The sequence below is a fragment of the Rhamphochromis sp. 'chilingali' genome (genome assembly GCF_963969265.1).
Source record: "Rhamphochromis sp. 'chilingali' genome assembly, chromosome: 8".
Taxonomy (NCBI): domain Eukaryota; kingdom Metazoa; phylum Chordata; class Actinopteri; order Cichliformes; family Cichlidae; genus Rhamphochromis; species Rhamphochromis sp. 'chilingali'.
The window spans coordinates 5082512-5105074 of NC_137935.1; the positions used below are offsets into that span (position 1 = coordinate 5082512).

Genomic DNA, 22563 nt, shown 5'->3' on the forward strand with positions numbered 1-22563 from the left:
AAAAAGCCTCCTGCCCAGACAGACCAGAGCTGCCCAGGATGAGGGACGAGGTTTAAGTGGTTTTAATGTTGGGGCTGATGTGGCTTCAAAACAAACAATTAAGAGTTGGACTCTTATTCTGCTTTTCCAGTGCCCCCAGTATGATCCAGTCATTTTAACCAGCAACTTATAACAGATTAACAAAGTTCAGCAAGAAACACAGCCAATAAAAACCCAACAAGAATCAGCGGCATTAGCAGGAGGCCAGTCTTCGTGTTAATCAGTGTGAAAACGTGCAGTTTAAAGCTGAATTTAGAGGCTGATCTGGGATCGATACACAAAACAGAGAACAGCGAAGTTCAGAGTGTTTCAATCACTAAATAAAGATTGTCATCCAGTCCGGCATTTCATTCCTCTTTTGCGCTCGGTGACTCATTACCAGCCTGCTCCACTTTTCACCACAGAACATCCAGATGATAATTTACAGCCTGGGAAGCTGCCAAGAAGACAAAGTACAAAACGCCTGCGAGACGTTTCAACTGAGCGGATGCTTCTGAAGAGGAAGGAAAAAAAAAAAAAAAAAAAAAAAAGAGCGGCAGGGACGAGGTTTACAATTAACCTACGTTCATCCTGTGGTGGCACAAAAACATGCAGATTGAAACCCGGGCATGGAAAATATCGTAACGCACGTTTTCATGGGGTGGAAATTATTCTTTTTCCGCCTCCACTTTTATGAAAAACTGCAGGAAGGCATGGGCACATCAGTGCTGAGCGCCTGAAGCTAAAAATTCAACACATTATTATATGATCAGAGGTTAAAGCGGCTGAAAGAAAGCTTTTCCCCGAGGTTAAGGTGCCGCCTAACGGAGTCTGCATCTTCAATGTAACCACAGAAGAAAAACCGTGAAACTGTGCGGGGTGGTGCTGCTCTCACTGAGAAATCCTTCAGCCTGCATCATGAAAGCAGGGTCGGTTCTGCTTTCCTTATATACTACCACATCTGTGCTGTCAGGGCAGTGGATGTTAAACCTGCAGAAATTCCAGGTTTTAGCCTGTGCCAAAGAAAACCAGGGTATCATTAACACAGGCGTACGGTTTTTGTTTATGAAATGGTCTTAAGTAAGCTGAAATCACACATTTCTACCAGTGAAGGTAACGCAGACCCTGCTGACATGTTCTCACGTGCGTAAACGCTCGTTTTAAGACTGGAAAAATCCCTGAAAACAAGGCCAAAGTTTCAAATATCGAGCAGCTGCTTCCAAACACGTTTTGGCCTCCAACCAAAGGAAAATCACCAGGGTTGTATAAGCTGTTGTTTTTGTTTGTTTTTTTTTAAAGCTGGGGTTTGTTAAAGATTAGAGGACCTCATTAAGGAGTTGGACACGTCAGCATCAGTGCGGAGGCTCTACTGGTCTGCCGCCTGGACACCAGGAGCAGGTTGTCTTCTTTTATTGTTGTTATTGGCAAACAGAATAAAGGCTCACTGATGTCACATCTGATAAAAACCACAGAAGCAATCCAGTGTCAAAAACAAAGCTTTACACCTGCGTTCTTCTAAATGTCCAAAAGGGGGCAGCTACTCTGTATAGAGGTCTTTTTTGTAAAGATTTCATTTTTAGAGTCAGATGCCGATTATCCAGTTTATGCACAGTCAGACATCTTTTATATACAGTCTATCGCTAAAAAAAGGGAAGGCGTGAATAATTTAAAACTATTTTTTCACTGAGCAGTCAAATAGTCATCCAAACTGTCACATCTGTTCCCCGTTTCTCACCCTATTAAAGTGGGACAGCCTCGAACACTGAGCTGGATAGTGAATGAAATGATTGGTTAAAAAATTATTCTTAATCAGAAGTTAGTTGGGTTACAGGGGGTGGAGCTAAAACAGCTCTTCTCAGATGGAGGATGAACTGCACCCTGTGTTATTTTGGACTTGCAAAATACTCCAGTCCTGCGCAGCTGGAAAAGAGGGTGTCATTTTAACCATCTTCAAACCGCAGCTAGCTGTGCTCTGCAGAAATGATAAACAATGTTAGGAAACAATGAGCTTGAACTAAAACCTACTTCCTGCTTCGACGTGCTTCTACTCTGTGCTGCTGCTCTTTGTACAAAGCTTCAAATATGTCAGTTAGACAGCTGCTGCGTCAGCATGGTTAACAATACATTTATGTCAAGTACAGTAAATGTGCTAAAGGCCACCCAATCATACACCTCCAGGAGTGTTTCCAAAAAGCAGAAGGCACCTGTAAGTGTGCTACATGTTTCCCTGTGTCCATCGATTGGAAGTATTCTGGGTTGGCAGTTTATAAAAAGCCACCTGACCGAGTTCTGGTCGGATGTGGAGGCTGAACTGGAAGACAAAGAAGGAATGGAAACAGGCCGAGATAGGAATGCGTCTGCAGGTTGTTTATCTCCGTCTCCCTGCAGGGCGCTGGAACACAGCAGAAGCAGCTTTCCTTCCATCGTTCTAAGAACGACTGCTCACAGTCACACACTGCACAGATCTCAGATGGGTAGTTAAGTCTGAAAATGTCAGCCTGACCCCCTCAGAATCAGCTGACTGCTTTTTTTTTACACCAACTTCAGTTTATGGAATGAAGCTGTGCAACATTTTACCTTCATACTTTCAGAGTTACAGCCCCTAACAGAGGCTTGCTCTTCATTAAAAGTGCAAAGTTTTGTACTCTTGATGGTCTGCGACGAAAAAGCTTTCACAGCATGAAGGCAAAATTATGCACGGCTTCATGAAATATACTAAAGTTATTGTACATGATGAAAAATCAGCTGATTCTGAGCAGGTCAGGCGGGAAGAACGGAAGTTTTCATGGAATGACTTCTGTTTACTGATCTTAGGATTGCCAGGGCAGAAGCATACCCCCCCCCCCCCCCAAAAAAAATAAATCAAACTGAACTATTATAAGTAGTTTTCATTTATTAGTTTATATCTTTATTTATTTAAAAATTCTTCATTTAAAATCAGTTTCCTGAGTGGTCTTCATGTTTCAGTTTGCTGTAATGTGGTTGTGTAGACAGCCCAATCCTCGGGTTACTTTGATATTTCACTGAAACTAAAGAGATCTCGATTTTTTTTTCATATTTAGGTTTTAGTTTATTTTTACCAAACTGTGATACTGTCAGTCGATTTCAGCCGCCTAAGGAGGAATTTGGGACTTGAGTCGTCATCATTTGGTAACGGTTATGATTTCTATGAGCTGCAAGAAAATTAAAAGAGGAAGGGCAGGCCGAAAAAAAAAAAAAATCACATTTCCATATTCTTCTTCTACCCATCAGAGCTCTTTACCCATTTAGATTGTTTTGGTGCGAGTTGTGCAGGTTTGGAGAACATGGATTTAGAAAATTGTGGAACTAAATAGTCCTGAAAGCACGATAAGCTCAACAAAAGTGCCCTTATACAAAAACCAAGAATTTTCATGCAGGAACTATTTTCTCTCAACCAAACCACATCTGAAAGCGTATCATTCTCCAGGAGGAAGCGTAAGCGGCCCGTGTCGAGAGGCTAATGGTTGTGCACCAGCAGAGCTTGCAGGTCCACATTTACATATTGAAACTTGTACTGTTACCAGGGAGTGGTGCCAAAAAATATGGTAAACTCTGTGCTGTTGTTGCTCCAGCAGCTGACTGTTTTTAGGTGACAGAAGTCAAAATACACACCCTCTCTCTTTCTTCTCTGTCGCTAAACTGAGTGTTAAAAAGAATGAAAACTTTCCACTTTCATCAGTTTCTTTTGGTTGCATTTCTTCCTCTTTGCGAGGAACTTTATTGCTGTTCTCTTCTCTTGCTGTGTCAGATTATCAACCAATCAGCATCTGACCCAACCCCGTTGGCTTTTTAGAGGGCCGCAAACACTCCAAAGCATGTGTGCTGGTTGAATTTGCACAGTTCCTCTCTCTGTGCAGCCAAAGAGCTGAATAAACAGACGCTGCACCACAACATTAATGTCCTCCCTCTCGGCTGAGCTGTAACGATAGCAGGCCACATGCTTCTATTCACTGGAAAAAAAACAGTTCCCCCATGAAACAAACTGTTCGTTTGAGTAACCGGGTAAAATGATGGCAAGCTCTGCAGCACTTTAATAACCATTTAGTTGAATTATATTAAAGCAAAGGCTGATATCTCCAAAACAGCACGACTCGCACCAAAATGATCCAGATGCATAAGTAGCAAAACAGTCCAGAGGAAAAATGAACAAGCCTGATTTTGGTAACCTGTCCCTTAAAGGGTAGATCTGTGCCTCAGGTCTCGTGCTTCCTTTAGTTTTTAAACATCTCTACATTATTAGCAGCTGGAAGCAGATTTTCACACGAGTGTTACATCTCCAACAGACACACTCTCCGCTGGAGCGTGAGCAGCACAGCTCATCGACAACGAAGCTGCTTTTCTTAATCATGGCTGACACTTCTGTTTGTGAGGTGGAGTAGTGTTAACATCGTCCTATAAATAAAAGCCTCTGCGTGACAGAGACCTGGTATTATCTTATTTCAGAGTGGACTCAAAGTGGCAATCAAACACGAAACGAGCAGAGGAACAATGTCAGCAGCTGGAAACTTTGGACAAAGACATGAAAGGACCACAGAATAAAAACAGCTCAGTGACGGGCCAACGAGCAGCAAGTCAGGCTCGTTTTCTAGTTTGTCGAGTGAGCGTTGAGTGTTTAAACCCTACTGTTCTAAAAACACGAGTGAAAATCAACCAAACCCAGGGGGTGACTCAGACACTCAGACCCAGGTTTAAGGGGCTGTGTGTGCTGTATGTGGTCTTTCTCTACAAAACAAAATCAAACTGGGAGTGCAGCTTCTATCTCTCATCAACAGTGCTTAAGAAAAAAAATCACCACATCTCACTCTAAAATAAACCAGGAAACACTTTACAACAACAATAAAACAATCACAAAACAGATAGTATAACATCACAAGTGATATAGCTCTCTATGTTCATTGTACTTCAGGAGAAAAAGAAGAAGAAAATTCATCTGAAACCACGACTCCAGTGTTTACTTTTTCACTTAGTGTACGTTTGCTTGTTTACGACAGGAAATTAGTGTTTTTAAGGCTACAGAATAAAGTCGGAGCCACAAGATTTCCTCTCTCAGTAGTAAGTTCTGGCTGTGATGAGGACAGTCTCCGAATGCAGGAAAAAAAAAAAACGAAAGAAAGAAAATCGGCTTACAGATTGTCCAATAGTGATGTTAAAAATCAGCCAATGGGCTCTCGGCTCCTTCAAAGCATCAGACTGGTGTGCAAAACCTCACCTTCACACCTCGAATCCAGGTAAGGGCCACAGATAGGAGGAAAAAAAGATCCACAGTTCTTAATCTTTCCAATTGAGGCTCTTCAGGTAAAAGTGTTTACAGGAGGCTCCTCTGCTGCTCACACACACATGTATGAAACACACAAACACACACACTCCACCTTATTGCCTCTGTTTGTTTTATGGAATTCACTCTCGCAGTTCAGTGACTCACAGAGGATACTCCTGCACACCCTGTTTTCACGTCTCCTGTCTGTGACCTCTGAGGGTCACTCCTGTGTGTGCAGGAGTATCCTGTAACACCATCTCCAGAGTCCAGGCGTCTTAGTGGCGCGTATTATCTCACTTCATCCTGTTCTGCCGCATCAAAGGCACGATGCAGGACGGCGGCCCCCCCTTCGACAGGAACGGGTGCTTGAGAAGCTCGCTGGCGGTGGCCCTCTGAGCCGGGTCTCGCACTAACATCCGGTCCAGGAAGCTTTTGAGCAGAGGGGAGACCTGGGAGAAAAGAGACATCCAGGTGTTACTGATGCTAGAGTTAAGATTTTAATTGCTTGATGCCAAAACATCCAGCTGTTAATCTAACAACCAATCAGATGCTTCATTTAACCACATTGGTTAGTTACTCACAGTTTACTTGTTTTGTTAAAACATGAATAAAAGTTGAAGCTTGTACTTTAATGTTTACCGATTGTGTTTAGATGCTGATGAAGTTACAAGCCCCAAAGGCAGGAAAAACACTGTTACAAGCCAAAGACTCAAATATTTTAGTTCAAAAACAGTCTCAAACTGTTTTTATGTCCCTGAGAGCAGACATGCCTGATACGGTCATCTCAGGCACATGGAAGCTGCACAGAAGCAGCTTTTTTCAGACAGTGTGCACCGAGGGATCCAGAATAAATAAAAGTAGTATTATTTTGAATTGTGAATCATGTAGAGTTACTCTGGGAGTGCCCAGAATTAAAAATATCGAGAAGGAAATGAGAGTCTTAGCTCCCTTTGAACACTGCTTTTAATCTGAAAGCGTACTGCCCTGATGGATGTGATACTCTTTAGCTCGTTTTGATGCATTCTCAATCATCCAGGTAGGTAAATCTCCAGAAGTTGCTTCTGTTCATCTGGTGAGTCGTGTTTTCAGTGGGAGAAACGTTTCATCACTCATCCAAGTAACTTGGACTGACTGAAGAAGTCACTTGGATGAGTGATGAAACGTTTCTCCCACTGAAAACGCTACATCCAGACGAACAGAAGCAACTTTTGGGGACTCTTTAGTTCAGGTGGCATCAGCACCAGGATCTGAGCCAGGCCACAGATAACTTCTGTCATTGTTGCTTGATGACACAAAGTAGAAATCAAAGTTGCAGATTACTGAACACTCCTTTCACCTTGCATGTCATTTCGCTCATGCAACATTAAAATAAGGACAAATTATAATCACACCTGTGTTAGCAGTGGCCATAAACACCACCACTCCATTCTTCCTCTTGTGGAAGCAGAAGTTCTGCTTTCATATAAAACTAAAATTTCTGTGCTTTTGATTGTGTTTCTGTCACTAAGGTGAAACTGCAACACTAAATTCTGCCAACTCAACTGTGTTTCATACAAAGGCTGGTTTTATTAAAAGCTGATCTGTCTGGTTTATTTCTGGTGTTTTCAGCTTATTGCCCTTTCTTCTGTTGCTCTACCTTGTGCAGATTCTTCAGTTTGGGTGGCAGGTTGTCTCGAATCATTTTCATGGCTTTGAGTGGCGGCTCATTGAAGTACGGTGGCTCCCCATCCACCATCTCTATGACCATGATACCCAGAGACCAGATATCCACCTGGACACAGAGAGGAGAGACCACCAGTGAGGGGTGGAGACAAAAATACAGGTTTATCCTGACAGACAACACAGCCAGAGTGTTACCTCTGGTCCGTAAGGTAATCTGGATATGAGCTCTGGTGCCATCCAGTATGGAGTTCCAACCAGAGACTTCCTTCTCTGAACTTCCTTAGACACCTGTGCACAGAAACCAAAGTCGGACAGCTTCACCTGCAGATGGAAAGGAAGGAGGAGAAGAAGACAAGAAGAAACAGGAACATTATTGTTAACATCAAACAGCTTTTCTCAAACAGACTTTACTTGAGCGAGCAGCTCGTGCTCATTTTGAGTCTCATTTGTGGGCAGTCCCCATAGCTCTTATCTTGAACGCTCTGTTGTTGCTAAACAGCTGGTTCCAGCACTTCCTGTGTCATGTTTCCCCACCTAGTGACTTGATATCATTCACTCACCCTACAGTCAGAGTGTAAGCTGTATATAAAAGATGAATGAAGTCTGATGTTCTCCACACAATCTGACCAAAGAAGGGATGATACTGAGCCAATGATGATGCCCTGGTTCATCCCTCATGTTCACTCAGTTCAATAAAAACTAACAAATAAGAGTTTACAGAGACAGAGAGCTGAGGCATGTTTTCCCCAAAACCTCTATAGAGTCAAGGTGATCCCAGCTGGGCACCTTTCATACCTGGAAGTTACAAACATCTTTTACGGTTCAGTTATGGGTCAGATAGACGCCAAAGGCTAAGACTGCAGCTACCTTCAGATTAAGATGGTGGAGTTAGTGGACTGAATTTGAAAGTGACTTTAAGCTCAGCTGATCTGAAGTTCCCCAAGTGTGTGTGTGCAATTATTCATTCATTTGTTTAGATAAGTGTGGGTGTACTTTCCTGCCTGCATGATGCACACATATACAATCTGATTCTGTGTAAAACACCACTTGGATACTAGATAATAGACTCCTGGTAACAGAGCCAGAATGGTTATCGGTTTACTGTTTCAGCCGCATAAAAATAAATATTCACACAGTTTATCTGATGAACCACACATGACCTCATGTCAGTCAGGCATCGCTGCCATCCACACCTCTTTCTGAGAACGTTTTTGCATGGCTGCACACTCAGACACTGAGCCTTGTGCTGAGTGTCTGCCACAGTGCTGGCTGCTGGGTTCAGATTACTCACAAAGAGAAATGAAACGGCCTGTTAGGAGAAGTGGTTCACACTGCACATGTGTGAACACCACCATACACAAACATGAACACGATGGTCACTGAGCTCCAGCAGACGATACAGCACAACCCAGAACAAAAACCCACTGCCTGACCTTACCGTAGGAGGATGAAACCATCACACAAATGCAGCGCTCAGCACGCAGGTGCATTCAGACGCAACGAACACTCTCGCCCCTCTGCCGAGAAACGCTTCTTGCTTGGCTGATTCTGCTTCCCCTGCCAGGCCAAACCACAAGCAGCAAGTAAAACCCAGCCCAGCACCAAAACACCACAGCTGCCAACAGGAAGCGCTCCGTGAGAGAACGAGACCACCCAGAGAACTTCAAACTACGGTTTTCAAATAAGCAGACCGCTACTTCCCCCAGAGCCTGCATGCACGTCAGTGCTTCATGTTTTATTGTAACCCGTTTAGGTTCATTCAGGGTGCTAACAGATGACACTCTGACTTGATTTTTTTAATTTACTGAAACTTTAACTACTAATACAGATACTGGAAATAAAATGACTGCATAGCTAATCGCTAGGATGGAGCAAGACATCCTCTGCTTACAACGGGGAAACAATTTATTCTGGGAAGTGTACTCCTTAGACATGCCACTTTAGACTCATGTTAACCTGAGCCATGTTTTTAACTATGAGGCTGGTTTACAGGCAATAAAACGGTGAGAATTTATTTATTTTTGGTTATACGCTTAAACTTGTTTCTTCTAAGAAGGTTGTGGGGGGTTTATACTGTTTATTATTACACTGGTAAAGAAAAATATTCGTAGAAAATCATTTAGAGGACCTGCCACCCTTCATACATTTGCAGTCTTTAGACATGTACGGAAGTTGTGCTTTCAGTTTTAGTGCTGTATGGGTGAGTATTTTATATAGTTGAGTTTCAACAGCATTCCGTATTTAGACTAATAAGATTTGTCAGATGGTGATGATGATTTGTGTGGGTGTTAAAAGTTTTGCATTCAAGTGATGTAAATTTCCTCATCAGACATTGAGCACAAGGCTGCAAGCAAACATCTGCGTGCCCACCAGTATTTTGGGACCATGAGGACTTCTCCAACAGAACTACAGCGAACCAACACAAACCCTACAGATGGACTCCAAGTCTACTTGGAAAAAAGGAGAACAGGAATGACTCATCTGTGGTGTCCATCTGTGTCAGTAAGCAAATATAATCCCTCCCTTAGAGCCCTTTTCCCTCCAAAGATGAAATTTAAATAATAATAATAATAATAATAATAAGCTAACACTTTGTGTTTGTAGAATCTGCAGTGTTTGAAAAAGTAGCCAACACAACATACAATAAATAAATGAAACAATCTGAAGGTCATTAGAGCTACCAAAACACTACTGGAGACATTACAATAGAAACATTTCTGCCATGTTAACGCTCGTTTACTCATTATATTCTACTGCAGCAAACTGTGGACACAGAGTCTCACAGGAAGATTAAACAGAGCTGGCAGGTGCTTTATCTGTCTCACGACAGAGTAGACAAAGCGCTTTGGTGTCACTGCAGACAAACGCTTGGTCATGCATAGATCTGGAGGCTGAGGGGATGGCGAAACCACAGCTCATAAAGACATCAACCCACAAGCATTCATCAGATGTGATCAAGCGCAAAGTGGTTTATGCAGAAGCATCAAATGTGTGACTTGCACAGCAAGTGCGCTCTCAGAAGAGGCTCAGCAAAGACCTCCGTCTGTGTATAATGTATACGCACTACACTGTATAAGCAGGCTTCCTCTCATTGGAATTTATTCTAATTATTAAACGTGAATTAAGAAGTGGTGGGCCAACTCGGCCCTGCAGGGCTGAAGAGTTACAGTGAAACGTGTGGTCTTGATTGCAGCTTTAACAGCTGTTACAGACAGCCTAGCATCCGTGATCTGAATCTGCACTTTCTGACTAAAGGGGTGTGAATCCAGATCAAAGATGATTATGAGGTTATGAAAAAAAGGAAAGGTGGCAAACTGCTGAGCTCCAGTTTAATAATTTACTGTATAATAAGGCAAATGGTTGTTCTGTGCTGATGAGCTATTAACTGAGATGTGAACAGAATTACAAACAAAACCACCAAACGACGATGATCACAATGCCAGGAGAAACTGCAGGTGTAACGACGCCAGAAATACACGGCAGCCGCTTCTCTACAGGAACAGCACAAAAAACTTTTCTAATGAGGAACTGATTTTTGGGCATTTCATCGTACACAATATAGAGCCTCGTCTTCTATGAAGAAATGTGTGTGGATTTCTGCAGAATTTTGATTTCATGATGTGATGAGAGAGCTACAACACACACAGTGAACGCATTCAGCGTCACGGTTACATCAACTTATCCTATGTGAGAAAATTCTGGCAGCAGTGATATTAAAACATTAAGTCAGCAAGACCTGCAGAGTTCTTCAGTTTTAGAGGCACAGTTCGTTTGTGTGTGTGTGTGTGTGTGTGTGTGTGTGTGTGTGTGTGTGTGTGTGTGTGTGTGTGTGTGCGCGCGCGCACTATGACACACCAGAGGATGAGTTCCTTTTTTTATTGGTTTAACTGTGGTTTCATTTTCTGTAGAAAGTAGAAACTTGCTTGTCACCAGGCAGGAAGCGATTGGGCATCTGTCTCAGATGCAGTAGTGGTTAAGAGGCATCTGGTTCCTTTTTCTAGCTGCCATTTTATTTTAACTCATGCAAGAAGTGGGCTTGGTTTTGTCAGTGGCTGCAGTGCATCCTGCAGAGTTTGTGCACCTCAAGAGACTAAATTTAACTAGAAGGGATAAAGCTGCACCACTACGGGCGCATGCCATAGTCCTTTCTCACAGCAGACAGCGTGATGCGCTACAGCAGAAAACAACTCTGATAATGCTATTAATATTAGTGGTTAGTGCATTCTGCTTAAGTAATGGTTTACTGGGAAACCCCCACCCTCACATTTAAATAGAAAAGAGTCATACTTCAACTGTGCTCACTGTATAACTAGCTAATAATTAATAATTTTTAAATTAAAACTAAGAATAAAAAGAAAGGAGAGACAGCCTTTTTGTTAAAGGGAATGAAATTATTACATAAAAGTGTTTTACATGGATATGAACACAGGCCTGGGTTGAAATTTCTTCTCTTCCCTTGTTTGAAGTGTTTGAAAACTCCTCGTATTTGACATTTCAGGCTCATCTCTACTCTGAATGTCTCTACATCTGACTGTTCTGCCCTTTCTCTATATCTAGTACACTTTCAACGTGGCAGGTATACTGGTGCAGGCTGGATTAAAGGCAGTGACAAGTTTGACAGTATTTGGATGAATGTTTTCTTATATTTTACCAAAACACTTTTTCTCCGTTTGAGTGACTGCTGCCTGCTCCACTCCGTGTGCAGTACATACGCGGGCATGTTTATTTGGCTAGCTTTGACATCAAGGCTTTTTCACATCTCTTAATCATGAAGTTTAACCATCATGAGTAAGTACCAAACGCCTTCACCTCAACGTCAAGCATAAGCCCAAAGTCCTAAAAGTCTTAATCCTTAAAGAGACCTATGGAGAGGTGAGCCAGCCACAAAGCTCTACCTCATCAATTGACAGTCTCACGCTTAACGTGTTTTATTTAGTTTAAAATGGTTTCCTGTGACAGATTAATCCGACACTCAACATGCAAATGAGTAAACAAAAAAACTCCCCCCAAAAAACTGCAGCCCACAAGTTGCCCATTATGCACAGCCCCATACTGACCAGACACATTTACACAAGCACATTCAGCAGCTGTGAGCTCTTTTCTGAATAGTAAAAAAAAAAAACCTGGGTTACACTTGCTAAACTGAAAGTGCACCACATTATAAAAAATTTAAAAAAAAACACTGTGCAAACTCCAGTAAGGGAACTGAGGGTGGGGGTGGAGAGCTCAGTGATCATAGGACCAGAGAAACAACACCCCTGTCATAGAAGGCTCTGTCACTGTGACCCACATAATCGAGTGGAGGACAAGTTTTAATTCAAGCCGTCCCAGCCCCAGTAACGCTCAGGAGATCAGCGAGTTCTGTCTATCGATGGGCTCTCCTGCCCTCTGCAAGCACCGCCGAGGCATACGAGGGTCTGAGGGGAAACGAATCTCCTTTGGTGATACTTCAACGGTCATGTGCAAGTCTATATTTAGACATGCACAACATTGCGATTTATGATATTTGTGCTCTTCTTCGTATGACTAATAGAAGACGCTCGGTGATAAAAGGTCTGTTACAGTCTTTTGCTAAAAAAGTGCTTTCTCAGCAACTACGTTGTGGTCTGACATAAAACCACAAGTGTGAGGCCGTTGTTTTAAAAACAGAACTATATGATTCACCTTCCTGTGAAACTTTGACCGATCAGCTGGCTGGGGTTTCTCTTGTGTTGCTCCAACATTTAAAAAAAACTGTTCGGTTCTATGGAAAAAACATGTCAGACATTCGTACATAATTTAAAGCAGTTCTTCGTTGTTTAGGTTTTAATTTCCTCAAAATTATTTTGAAAGGTGAGTCCCTGCAAACCAGCTAACAATTGCCAATCGCGACCCCACCGGCAGGATGACCAAGTGGCATTTAGCTGCTCTCTTATTCAGTGACTCAAATCCCACATTCCTTCAGAAGACAGTTTTTGTTCTGCTCTGGAAATCCACTGTGAGCTGAGGGTCGCTCTAACCAGAAACCAGAGCATTTGGAGAACCAGTTCACACGCTGATGTGCGGAGCTCACTGAGGCTGCAGAGCTGGGCGAGGTTATCATCGTAAAGTTCTTTTCATGAGAGGAACTGACATGAAAGTCAGCTGATTATCGCTGATATTTATTGTCACAAAGCGTATGCAGTACTATGACTTTGTCTTTTTGCATTTACAGATGCACATGCCAGAGCAATGGCAGAGAAATACAAATTAATTCTGTGGAAAATGTTGACAACATCTGAACGCTTGTTCCTTCCGGAGAAGTTTTATTGAGTGTTACGCTGCTTTTCCCAGTAAGATCCTGTGACCTGTCCGCGCGGTGCACAGAGAACCCCGGCAGTTGTATTACCGGACTCCGCAATACAACTGCCGGGGTTCTCTGTGCACCGCGCGGACAGGTCACAGGATCTTACTGGGAAAAGCAGAGGCGGTGGTGTGTGTTTCATGATCAACAACAGCTGGTGTGATTATGCGAACGTGCACCCGGTCAAATCCTTCTGCTCACCGGACCTGGAGTACCTGATGATTAAGTGCCGGCCATTCTGGCTACCGAGGGAATTTACAGCAGTGATTATTACGGCTGTTTACATTCCCCCACAAGCCGACACTGACCGTGCACTCAGGGAACTGTACAGCGCGATCAGCAGCGAGGAAACCGCACACCCAGAGGCGGCGTTTATCACAGCCGGAGACTTTAATAAGGGAAACCTGAAGAAAGTCTCACCAAAACTCCATCAACACATCCTTTTCAACACACGTGGAAACCGGCAACTCGACCACTGTTACACCTCTTTCCGGGATGCGTACAAAGCCCTCCCCCGCGCCCCATTCGGCCAATCAGATCACTGCTCCATCCTGCTCCTGCCCGCCTACAGGCAGAAGCTGAAACAGGAAGCTCCAACCCGGAGGGCGGTGCACTGTTGGACGGACCAATCGGAGTCTGCGCTGCGGGACTGTTTTGATCACGCGGACTGGGAAATGTTTCACGTGGCCGCCAGAGACATTGATGAATACACAGACTCAGTCTGTGGATTTATCAGGAAATGCGTGGAAGATGTCGTCCCATCCAGAACAGTCAAATCCTTCCCAAATCAAAAACCCTGGATTAACGGAGATGTTCGCGCGGCACGGAACACCGCCTTTGCCTCCGCGAACACATCGGACTACAAACACGCACATTACCAACTCCGGAAGACGATCAAAGCAGCCAAACGTGAGTACAGGGACAGGGTGGAACAACAGTTTGACAACCCTCAGAGTATGTGGCAGGGACTAAACACGATCACAGACTTTAGAGGGAAAACCAGCTAGATTCGACACAGCGAACACCATGAGACCGGACAGTGTGCGCACCGCGGATGACGTCAGTGCGCACACTGTGTCTGAGGAGGATGTGCGGAAGTGCTTCAGGAAGGTGAACGCACGCAAAGCTACTGGTCCGGACGGGATTCCCGGCCGCGTCCTCAGGTCATGCGCGGCTCAGCTGGCTGGAGTGTTCACGCACATCTTCAACCTTTCCCTCTCTCTGTCTGTAGTCCCAGCCTGCTTCAAAATGGCCACCATCGTCCCTGTACCCAAATCCTCCACCATCTCCTCATTGAACGACTGGCGACCTGTAGCCCTGACCCCCATCGTAAGCAAATGCTTCGAGAAGCTGGTCAGGGACTTCATCTGCTCTGCACTACCCGACTCACTGGACCCTCTACAGTTTGCATACCGCCACAACAGGTCCACTGATGATGCCATAGCCCTGACACTACACACTGCCCTGTCACACCTGGAGAAGAGAGACACGTATGTGAGGATGCTGTTTGTAGATTACAGCTCAGCATTCAATACCATCGTTCCCTCGAAGCTGGACAGGAAACTGCAGGATCTAGGACTGAGCAGCTCCCTCTGCAGCTGGATCCTTAGCTTCCTGTCTGACAGACGCCAGGTGGTCAGACTGGGCAGCATCACCTCATCCCCCATCACACTGAACACTGGTGCTCCACAGGGGTGTGTACTGAGCCCTCTCCTGTACTCACTCTACACCTACGACTGCACAGCCACTAACAGCTCCAACATCATTGTGAAGTTTGCGGACGACACTACAGTGGTGGGTCTTATCACCAACGGTGATGAGACGGCTTACAGGGAGGAGGTCAGCGCCCTGACCCACTGGTGTCAAGACAACCATCTCACCCTCAACGTCGCAAAGACAAAGGAGTTGATAGTGGACTTCCGGAGGTGCAGAGAAGTACACACCCCCATCACCATCAACGGCGCTGCTGTGGAGAGAGTGAGCAGCTTCCGGTTCCTTGGCGTACACCTGGCTGAGGATCTTACGTGGTCAGTACACACAAACAAAACAGTGAAGAAGGCGCAGCAGCGCCTCTTCTTTCTCAGGAGACTGAAAAGATTCGGCATGAGCCCCCGCATCCTCAGGACCTTCTATCGCTGTGCCATTGAGAGCATCCTCACTGGATGCATCACCACCTGGTATGGCAACAGCACCGCCTACAACTGCAAAGCTCTCCAGCGAGTAGTGCGGTGCTCTGAACGGATAATTGGAGGTGAGCTTCCCTCCCTCCAAGACATCTACAGGAAGCGGTGCCTGAGGAAAGCGGGGAGGATCATCAAGGACTCCAGTCACCCCAGCCATAAACTGTTCAGACTACTTCCATCAGGAAGGAGGTTCTGCAGCATCCGGTCTCGTACCAGCAGACTGAGAGACAGCTTTTTCCATCAGGCCATCAGACTGCTGAACACGTCATAGACACCTCAGCTTCACTACTGGAACTTCAACATTATGCACTCCATACTGTATATAAATGCCACTTGTTTTGCACATATTCAACTCTGTATATTTTATTATTATTATTATTATTATTTTATTACTATTTAATTTGTAAAAATGTGTGTACACACACACACACACACACACACACACACACAGGAAAATATTTAGTATACACATCCAGAAATGCATACACTATTATATATTGTACATATATTTATTAGTTTCAGGTTGGCCATTCTTGTATTTTGCTCGTTTGTGTTGTTGTGTTTGCACATCTCTGTTGCTTGTGGGGCTCGCACACAAGAATTTCACTCGCATGTGCTGTGCCAGTGTGCCTGCACATGTGATGTGACAATAAAAAGTGATTTGATTTGATTTGAAAACAGGAACTTAAACTGATTCTTACAGAAGTGTAGTACATACCCGTCCGTCATGAGTGAGGAGGATGGAGTCGCTCTTTATGTCTCTATGGATCACACCCTGTGTGTGAAGGACAGACAACGCCTTCAGGACGGACAGACACACTGTGGCGATCTGCTCCTCATTCATCCTGCAGACGAATAGAGACACCAGTTTTTGTGATTCAGTTCACAGTCAGGAGTGAAAAGTTCTTGAGCTACAATAATACGCATCACACAGGGTGTCTACATGTAAACACAAATGCAATTTAAGACTTCAAGACCTCTTTTAGTACAAACTTAAGATATTAAAGCTAAAACACAGTCAGTTCCAAATAACATGAAATTAAATTATCTGATTAAATTTAAGAAAATTGACAAAATTAGCAAACAAATCATTGTTTACTTAAACAACATCACATTTTCTGACCTACAACAATCAGCACAGTTTGTTAGCATTTTCACAAGCGGGGCTTAAACCCTATTCACTATTCTCTGGTCATATGTTAATAAATTTGAATGTTCCTACTTCTGTAAACTAACGAGCAAATTGGCTTCCTCTTCATCGTCATCATTTCTATCAGTGTACTGCAAGTCTCCAGGCCTAAAATAACCACCTGCCTGGGCAAGATTTCAGTGACTTTGGTAAATAAGACCTAGAACTGTTTCATTAGCTCATGCAGGTTATCGGTCTTTTACCGTTAAGCATTTCTGTATATAAAAACAGCAAGATGAGGGTGGTGAAACTAGCACATCCATCATGATGTATTACCTAAATGTTTTCAGAGGGACAGAAATTATTTACGTGACATGACAAAATATTCCCATCACACCAATCCAAATTTACTTCATGACATTTATAGAAAAAAAAGCCCCTATGCGTTTTAGACTTAGATGATTCAGTCTGCCAAACACTCTCACTCCTGTTGCGTGGAAAACAATGTAAAATGACATAGATGCAATGCAGTACGTTTCTGTGCTGAATAGATAGGAGACAGCGCCCCCTTATGGCGGAAATCATATCTGGTGAACAAACAGCTTAATAAGGGGCAGACGTAAATGGCTTAAAGCATATGAAAAAGGAATATAATGGGTACAGTGCCTAAAGTATTTTGGTTTCTTTCAACTAGCAAACATTGCAAAAAAACAAATCTATACAGTTAAAAAAATTGGAACTAATTTTCTCCTCCTTAAATTCCAGCATTCAGTCCTCATTAGCTTGAACACTGGAGCTAAGCTAACAGAAACTAGCTGACATCACCTTTTTTCTTGCTTTACTTCACCGCCTTACAGCTAAAGTTTGTATTCATTTTGAGACTTTATTAAATCACTCATAAAGCCTTGAACGGCCTCGCTACTGGTCATACAGCAAACATGGAGATCAACATGTGCACACATGCTTGCATCAGTGTCAGATACTTAGATAGGCTCTATGTTTATTCACTGCATATGCATAAATTAAGGTTTAGTGTGTGTATATATTGGTAATTAATATCACTATTGCAGCTGGGAGAACTCAGTAAACCCTGAAATGGCTCAGTGATTAGAAAAATGGACAGGTGGATTTTTACTCTTATTATTGTTATTATTATAGCCATTTAATACTGCGAGGTGCTGCATAAATGACTGATGTATAAAGTTTCTCTCTCACCTTGTGTGTGTCACGATGTCCGTGAGTGCTCCTCCCTCCATGAACTCCATGACGACCCAGAGCTCATCCCCCACCAGGTAGCTGTTATACATCTCCACCACGTTCTCATGGTGATAGTCCCGCATGATCACCACCTGCAGTTACCACACAGAGAGGAAGGATCATCACATTACTTTGATCGCACTGAAGCCCTGCCTCGTCACTCATGAAGGGAGTCCAGTGTTTAAAATCCAAGGCGGAAATCTGCAACTGAGGTGAAGACGAGATGGAGCGTGAACCCCACAACGCTTCAGGCGGCAGCGCAGGCTGCTGAGATGTGTCTAAAGGCGACTTCTTACTTACTGTATTGGTTTTATCTTGACTCGAGTGTGGGGAGAGATTTCACGCATTTCCTACCACTCTGATGTATTAACATAAAAATCTGTGTTTGGAAAAATGCGCTGGTGTCAGGAAAGCATCAAATATTATTTTTAGATTTGAGACTATTAAAAAAAACAGATCTGTATGAACAGAGAAAGATCTCGTCTCCTCTCTGGTTCAGCCAGCTTTCTGAATGCCTCTGAAATACAAATGCAACATTTGTATTGACAATGTTTTACCGTGCTGATTAAACTGGGTTAAATTTTGATTGTTTATTGTGTTAAAAACATATCAAACTTCATAAATTTTAAATATACAAAAACATAATTGAATCTGACTGAGGATGCATTTTGGTTTTATTTAGATTTAACACAGTGTCCTAACTTTTCTGGGTTTGTACGTTTACCATGGACCCTTTTCAAAATAAAAGCCACCTAAAACCTCATACACTGCCTTGTGTAAATTTTTAAAAGTATATCAATTACAGATCTCCAGAGATCAGTGACCTCACAGCTGGTTAAGGCAATGGCCATCAGTGCAGTAAAAAGTGCAGAGGAAACGAGCCAACTGGAATAACCAAACGCTCTACATTCCCTACTTCTGTGTACTTTTTGCCATAATCTGGCATGTTAACTCTGACCTTTTTAAGTTGCCAAACAGATCTTTTACCTCGTTGAAGAGGAGTTCTCTGCGCTGTTGTTTCCTCAGGTCCATCTTCTTCACGGCGACCAGTTTTCCTGTGGTTTTCATCGTAGCGATACACACAATCCCTGTGGAGCCCTCACCGATCTTAATGTAGTGATCCAAGTAGGTCCGCGGATCGCCCGGATCGACCACCATCTGCAGTGCCGCCCTGAACTGCTCATGGGAAACTCTCTGGGGTTCCCTCTGTGGTGAGCGGCCCTGAGGAGGAGCACCCGATGCAGCGGGCCCAGAGGGTACAGGGGGTCGTGGGGCTGGAACGTTGGGGTGAGGGGTGTGCGGGAGCTGGGAGGACTCGGGGGCCAGGATGGGGTGCGAAGAGTGATGAGGGTGTGGGTGGCTTATAGGGGGTTTGGAGCCAGAGGAACCTCGGACGGAGCCGCTAGAGGGGCCGTTCTGAGGTGAGGACTCATGGTGTCGACCCACCTGGAAAAGAGAGCCAAACTTAAGCACAAACTTAAATCTAGATGAAGCTTTTCTGTCACAACATCTTCCAACATCTCGTGAGGTGCACAAGTGTCAGGATTATTATGGAGCTATGGTAACCGTCACAAAGAAAGCAGCTAAATCTGATCTGGAGATCTGCCAGCAGGCTCAGTTTAGACACGTCTGTGATTTTATCACTGGTTCCCTGAGGGTTCCCACCCCTACCTGTCCAGTGGGGCTGCGCCCGCCATCGCTCTCTGTCCGCGGGTATGTGTTAAACGGCCGAGTGGCTTGTTGAGCAGTTTTCATCACTCCCTCAGACATTGGCAGATTTGGGGTGCGTATGTTGGGTCCTGAGAGAGGCCTCTTGTCTCTGGGAGACTGAGGACTGCTGTCCCGTGCCACATAGCTGGACTTTGGCCTGTGGTCACCAGGCTGATCCCGCTGAGCCCCATGATCCTGAGGAGAGGGAAAAATCCAGAGAAAGTAAATTAATGGGAAGTACTCACGGAGAGACCGACAGAGAGGAGGTGCTTGTACTGCCTGTTACGCTTTTATTTTCTGTAATATTTAATATAAATGGTGAATGGAATTGCACTTACATAGTGCTTCTCTACTCTGAGCACTTAAAGCACTTTGTACTACAAGCCTCATTCACCCACTCACACACATTCATACAGCGTTTAATTCTGTGGCTAAGCAACTTCTATAAGAATCACTATTTTGCGAGAGTATGTGGGCTAAAGGAGCAAGGGGTCAAACTGAACCACAATCAACCTTTTGTTATAATGTTCATGTCAAACATGCCCAAATTTCCAATCATGATATCAGTGTGAAGCAAAAGGCTTCAGATTACTCAGTTTCAACATTTTTCCCCCTAATTTTGGATAAATGTGATGACGCCTTCTGTTTGTGAGGGGGGAGTCAATCAGAAGAAAACTGGGCAAGAACTGAGCATCAAACAGCCTTAAAAATAATAATACAGCTGTGAATGTGAATCTAGGTTCTTCCGTGTCTACCTGGTCTCTGTCCCGAGGCCGTCTGTCTCTGTGAGGGGGAGGAGGGGGGCCTTGTCTGTCCCTCTGGGCTCTGTTGGGCTCTTGACCCCGGGGCTGCTGTTGGGGGCGGCCCTGGATCACCTCATCTGTCTGAGGAGGACGGACTCCGCGCTGACCTTGGTGGCCGGGGTCACCTCCGCTCTGCTGGTCTTGTCTGAGTCGGTCTCTGAAAATCACATCGACACAAATGTAAATACAGAACAGATTTATAATAACTTTATATTATTTCATTAATTTGCATTTCTCTTTTATTTTGCATTTTATTTATTTTCAAGTTGTTTCCAGTTGAGTTTTTACTGTTTGAAAATGTTGAGTTTTAGTATTTTTACTTATTACAGTTTATTACAGAGGGTGTTTGTCAGTTCAAAATAGATTTTATGATATAAACATAGCTTGCAGTGAAGACAGATGACTCACGGTCATGTTGACATGCCAAATCTGAATGAACAAAAGGACTGAAGCCTCATTAGGCAGGTTGTGTCAAGAAGAACGAAAGCAAAGACATTTCCCGTACAGTTTTCTTTCTGTTTAATTATTTTTTGTAAACGGAGGTCATTTCAGTTAAGTGAAAAAAACTATAAAGGGGTGTGGTATACATTTTAGTTATCCCACCAACAAAGATGGAAAAGCAATTATCCGAAAGAAGATCTTGCACTTAAATAAAATACAAAAATAAAATAACACAAAATAAAAAAACACAGACAATATCTTTATTTTTTTCCTTTGCTGCAGATGTTTATTGAGACTGGGATGTCCACATGACTGTGCTGACAACCTGAAAAAATGCCACGTAATAAAACAAAACAAAAGATAAACAAACAGAGTAATCAAAAACTGAAACTTAACACAAAAACTACTTAAAATATAAAAGAACATTTATGGTAAGTACACAATATCATTTCAGTATAGTTTAGATTTCATGACAATTTACTAAGTTTCTTCACTCCTACTTAAGTAATCCAATACTCATGAGTAAGCTTTTTTTAGCTGGTCCTGAAAACATTTGGTGTGTAGGGAGTAATGGTGCCTTCCAGAGGAAGTCAGAATTGAAACACGCCCTTATCTCAGCCTCATCAACCCGAGTTAACAATCCAAAATGGTGGCAGTGAACGTAAACAGTATTAAAATATGTAAAACTTGTAATCTGTACTGCCACTGTTGTGCATTTGTGACTCACTAAATAAGCTATGGATAGTCCAGAGATTAGGATGCATCCATGAACGTGCTGCAGTGGTGTTTTGTTTTATGCTGTATTGGTAGCAATGGACGAATTGCTCTACCTTGCTAAGAGGCAAAACAAACCCTGCTTTTCCATTTTTTCGCACTCAGCAGTTCCGGCATCCGACGTCCGAGGAATCTGGAACGAGGCAAATGTGCACGATTATCACTCCACGGGGAGCTGTAGTTCATCGTCTCACCTGTCTTGTCTGTCTGAGTAGTGTCTGTGTTGAGGATCTCCGTTCTCCTGCCCTCCACCTCCTCCTGAAGAGCTCGAGTCCCTGCGAGGGTGTGTTGGAGGACTCCCTCGCCGCAGGGAGTTGGAGCGAGTCACGGACATGGTGTCGAACTCATCCAGCAGCCATGTTAGAGACTCTGTTCCCATCCTGCTGCCGCGTACGATGGTCTGGAGATTTAAAAAAAAAGAAAGGAGGATGCATTACAATCTGTAAACTTAGCAGGTTACAGGGCTGGCAGCGTGTGTTGTTTTTGTATAAAATGACTGAAAACTACAATCACGAGAATATTTTAGATCGTCTATCACTAAAGAATCAGTATGATAAACTCAATCTCTGATTTTCGCTCACCTTTCGCGGTTCTACAGTAGTGATGATGGTCGCGTCGATAAAGGGTTTGGGCCTCTGCGCCGTGTCTTCGATGAGTGACTGCCATTGCCGCGGCAGCCCGACAAACTTCTGCTCCTGCTCGTCAAAGTCCGTGTGCACACGGTGCTCAAAGTTGGACGGAGCTGAGATCTGGATACGAGACTTCTTCTTTTTGGCAAACATGATGGCAGCTGTGGCCGAGCATCAGACCTGTGTGGAGGAAGGTGGAAAGGGATGAAGGCTAACAGAAAGTAACAGTAAGGAGAAAATGCAAATGTAAAACTCCCAAGTAAAATATGTAAAACACACATGCATGCTCACAGGCAGCGACGCTCGAAAACAACTGCTGTCAAGCTTTGAAAGTCACATCTCATTTAAGGGTTTTAG

At 43.6% G+C, this 22563-nt stretch overlaps 1 protein-coding gene across 4 annotated transcripts in view; it reads right to left on the reverse strand.

Moving 5' to 3' along the window:
* Positions 1 to 545: 545 nt before the first annotated feature.
* The window catches only part of pak4 (p21 protein (Cdc42/Rac)-activated kinase 4), a 49828-nt gene continuing 27810 nt past the window's right edge, over positions 546 to 22563 (reverse strand). For all 4 annotated transcript variants that reach the window (XM_080889551.1, XM_080889553.1, XM_080889554.1 and 1 more), the window contains 10 exons: positions 22159 to 22386; positions 21772 to 21977; positions 20315 to 20519; positions 19521 to 19754; positions 18837 to 19295; positions 17808 to 17941; positions 16182 to 16308; positions 7154 to 7279; positions 6933 to 7067; positions 546 to 5745 (listed from right to left, as the gene is read on the reverse strand). In XM_080889551.1, the coding sequence (XP_080745677.1) occupies positions 5590 to 5745; positions 6933 to 7067; positions 7154 to 7279; positions 16182 to 16308; positions 17808 to 17941; positions 18837 to 19295; positions 19521 to 19754; positions 20315 to 20519; positions 21772 to 21977; positions 22159 to 22359 (1983 nt within the window). In that variant the 5' untranslated portion in view covers positions 22360 to 22386 and the 3' untranslated portion in view covers positions 546 to 5589. The remainder of the gene's footprint in view (positions 5746 to 6932; positions 7068 to 7153; positions 7280 to 16181; positions 16309 to 17807; positions 17942 to 18836; positions 19296 to 19520; positions 19755 to 20314; positions 20520 to 21771; positions 21978 to 22158; positions 22387 to 22563) is intronic.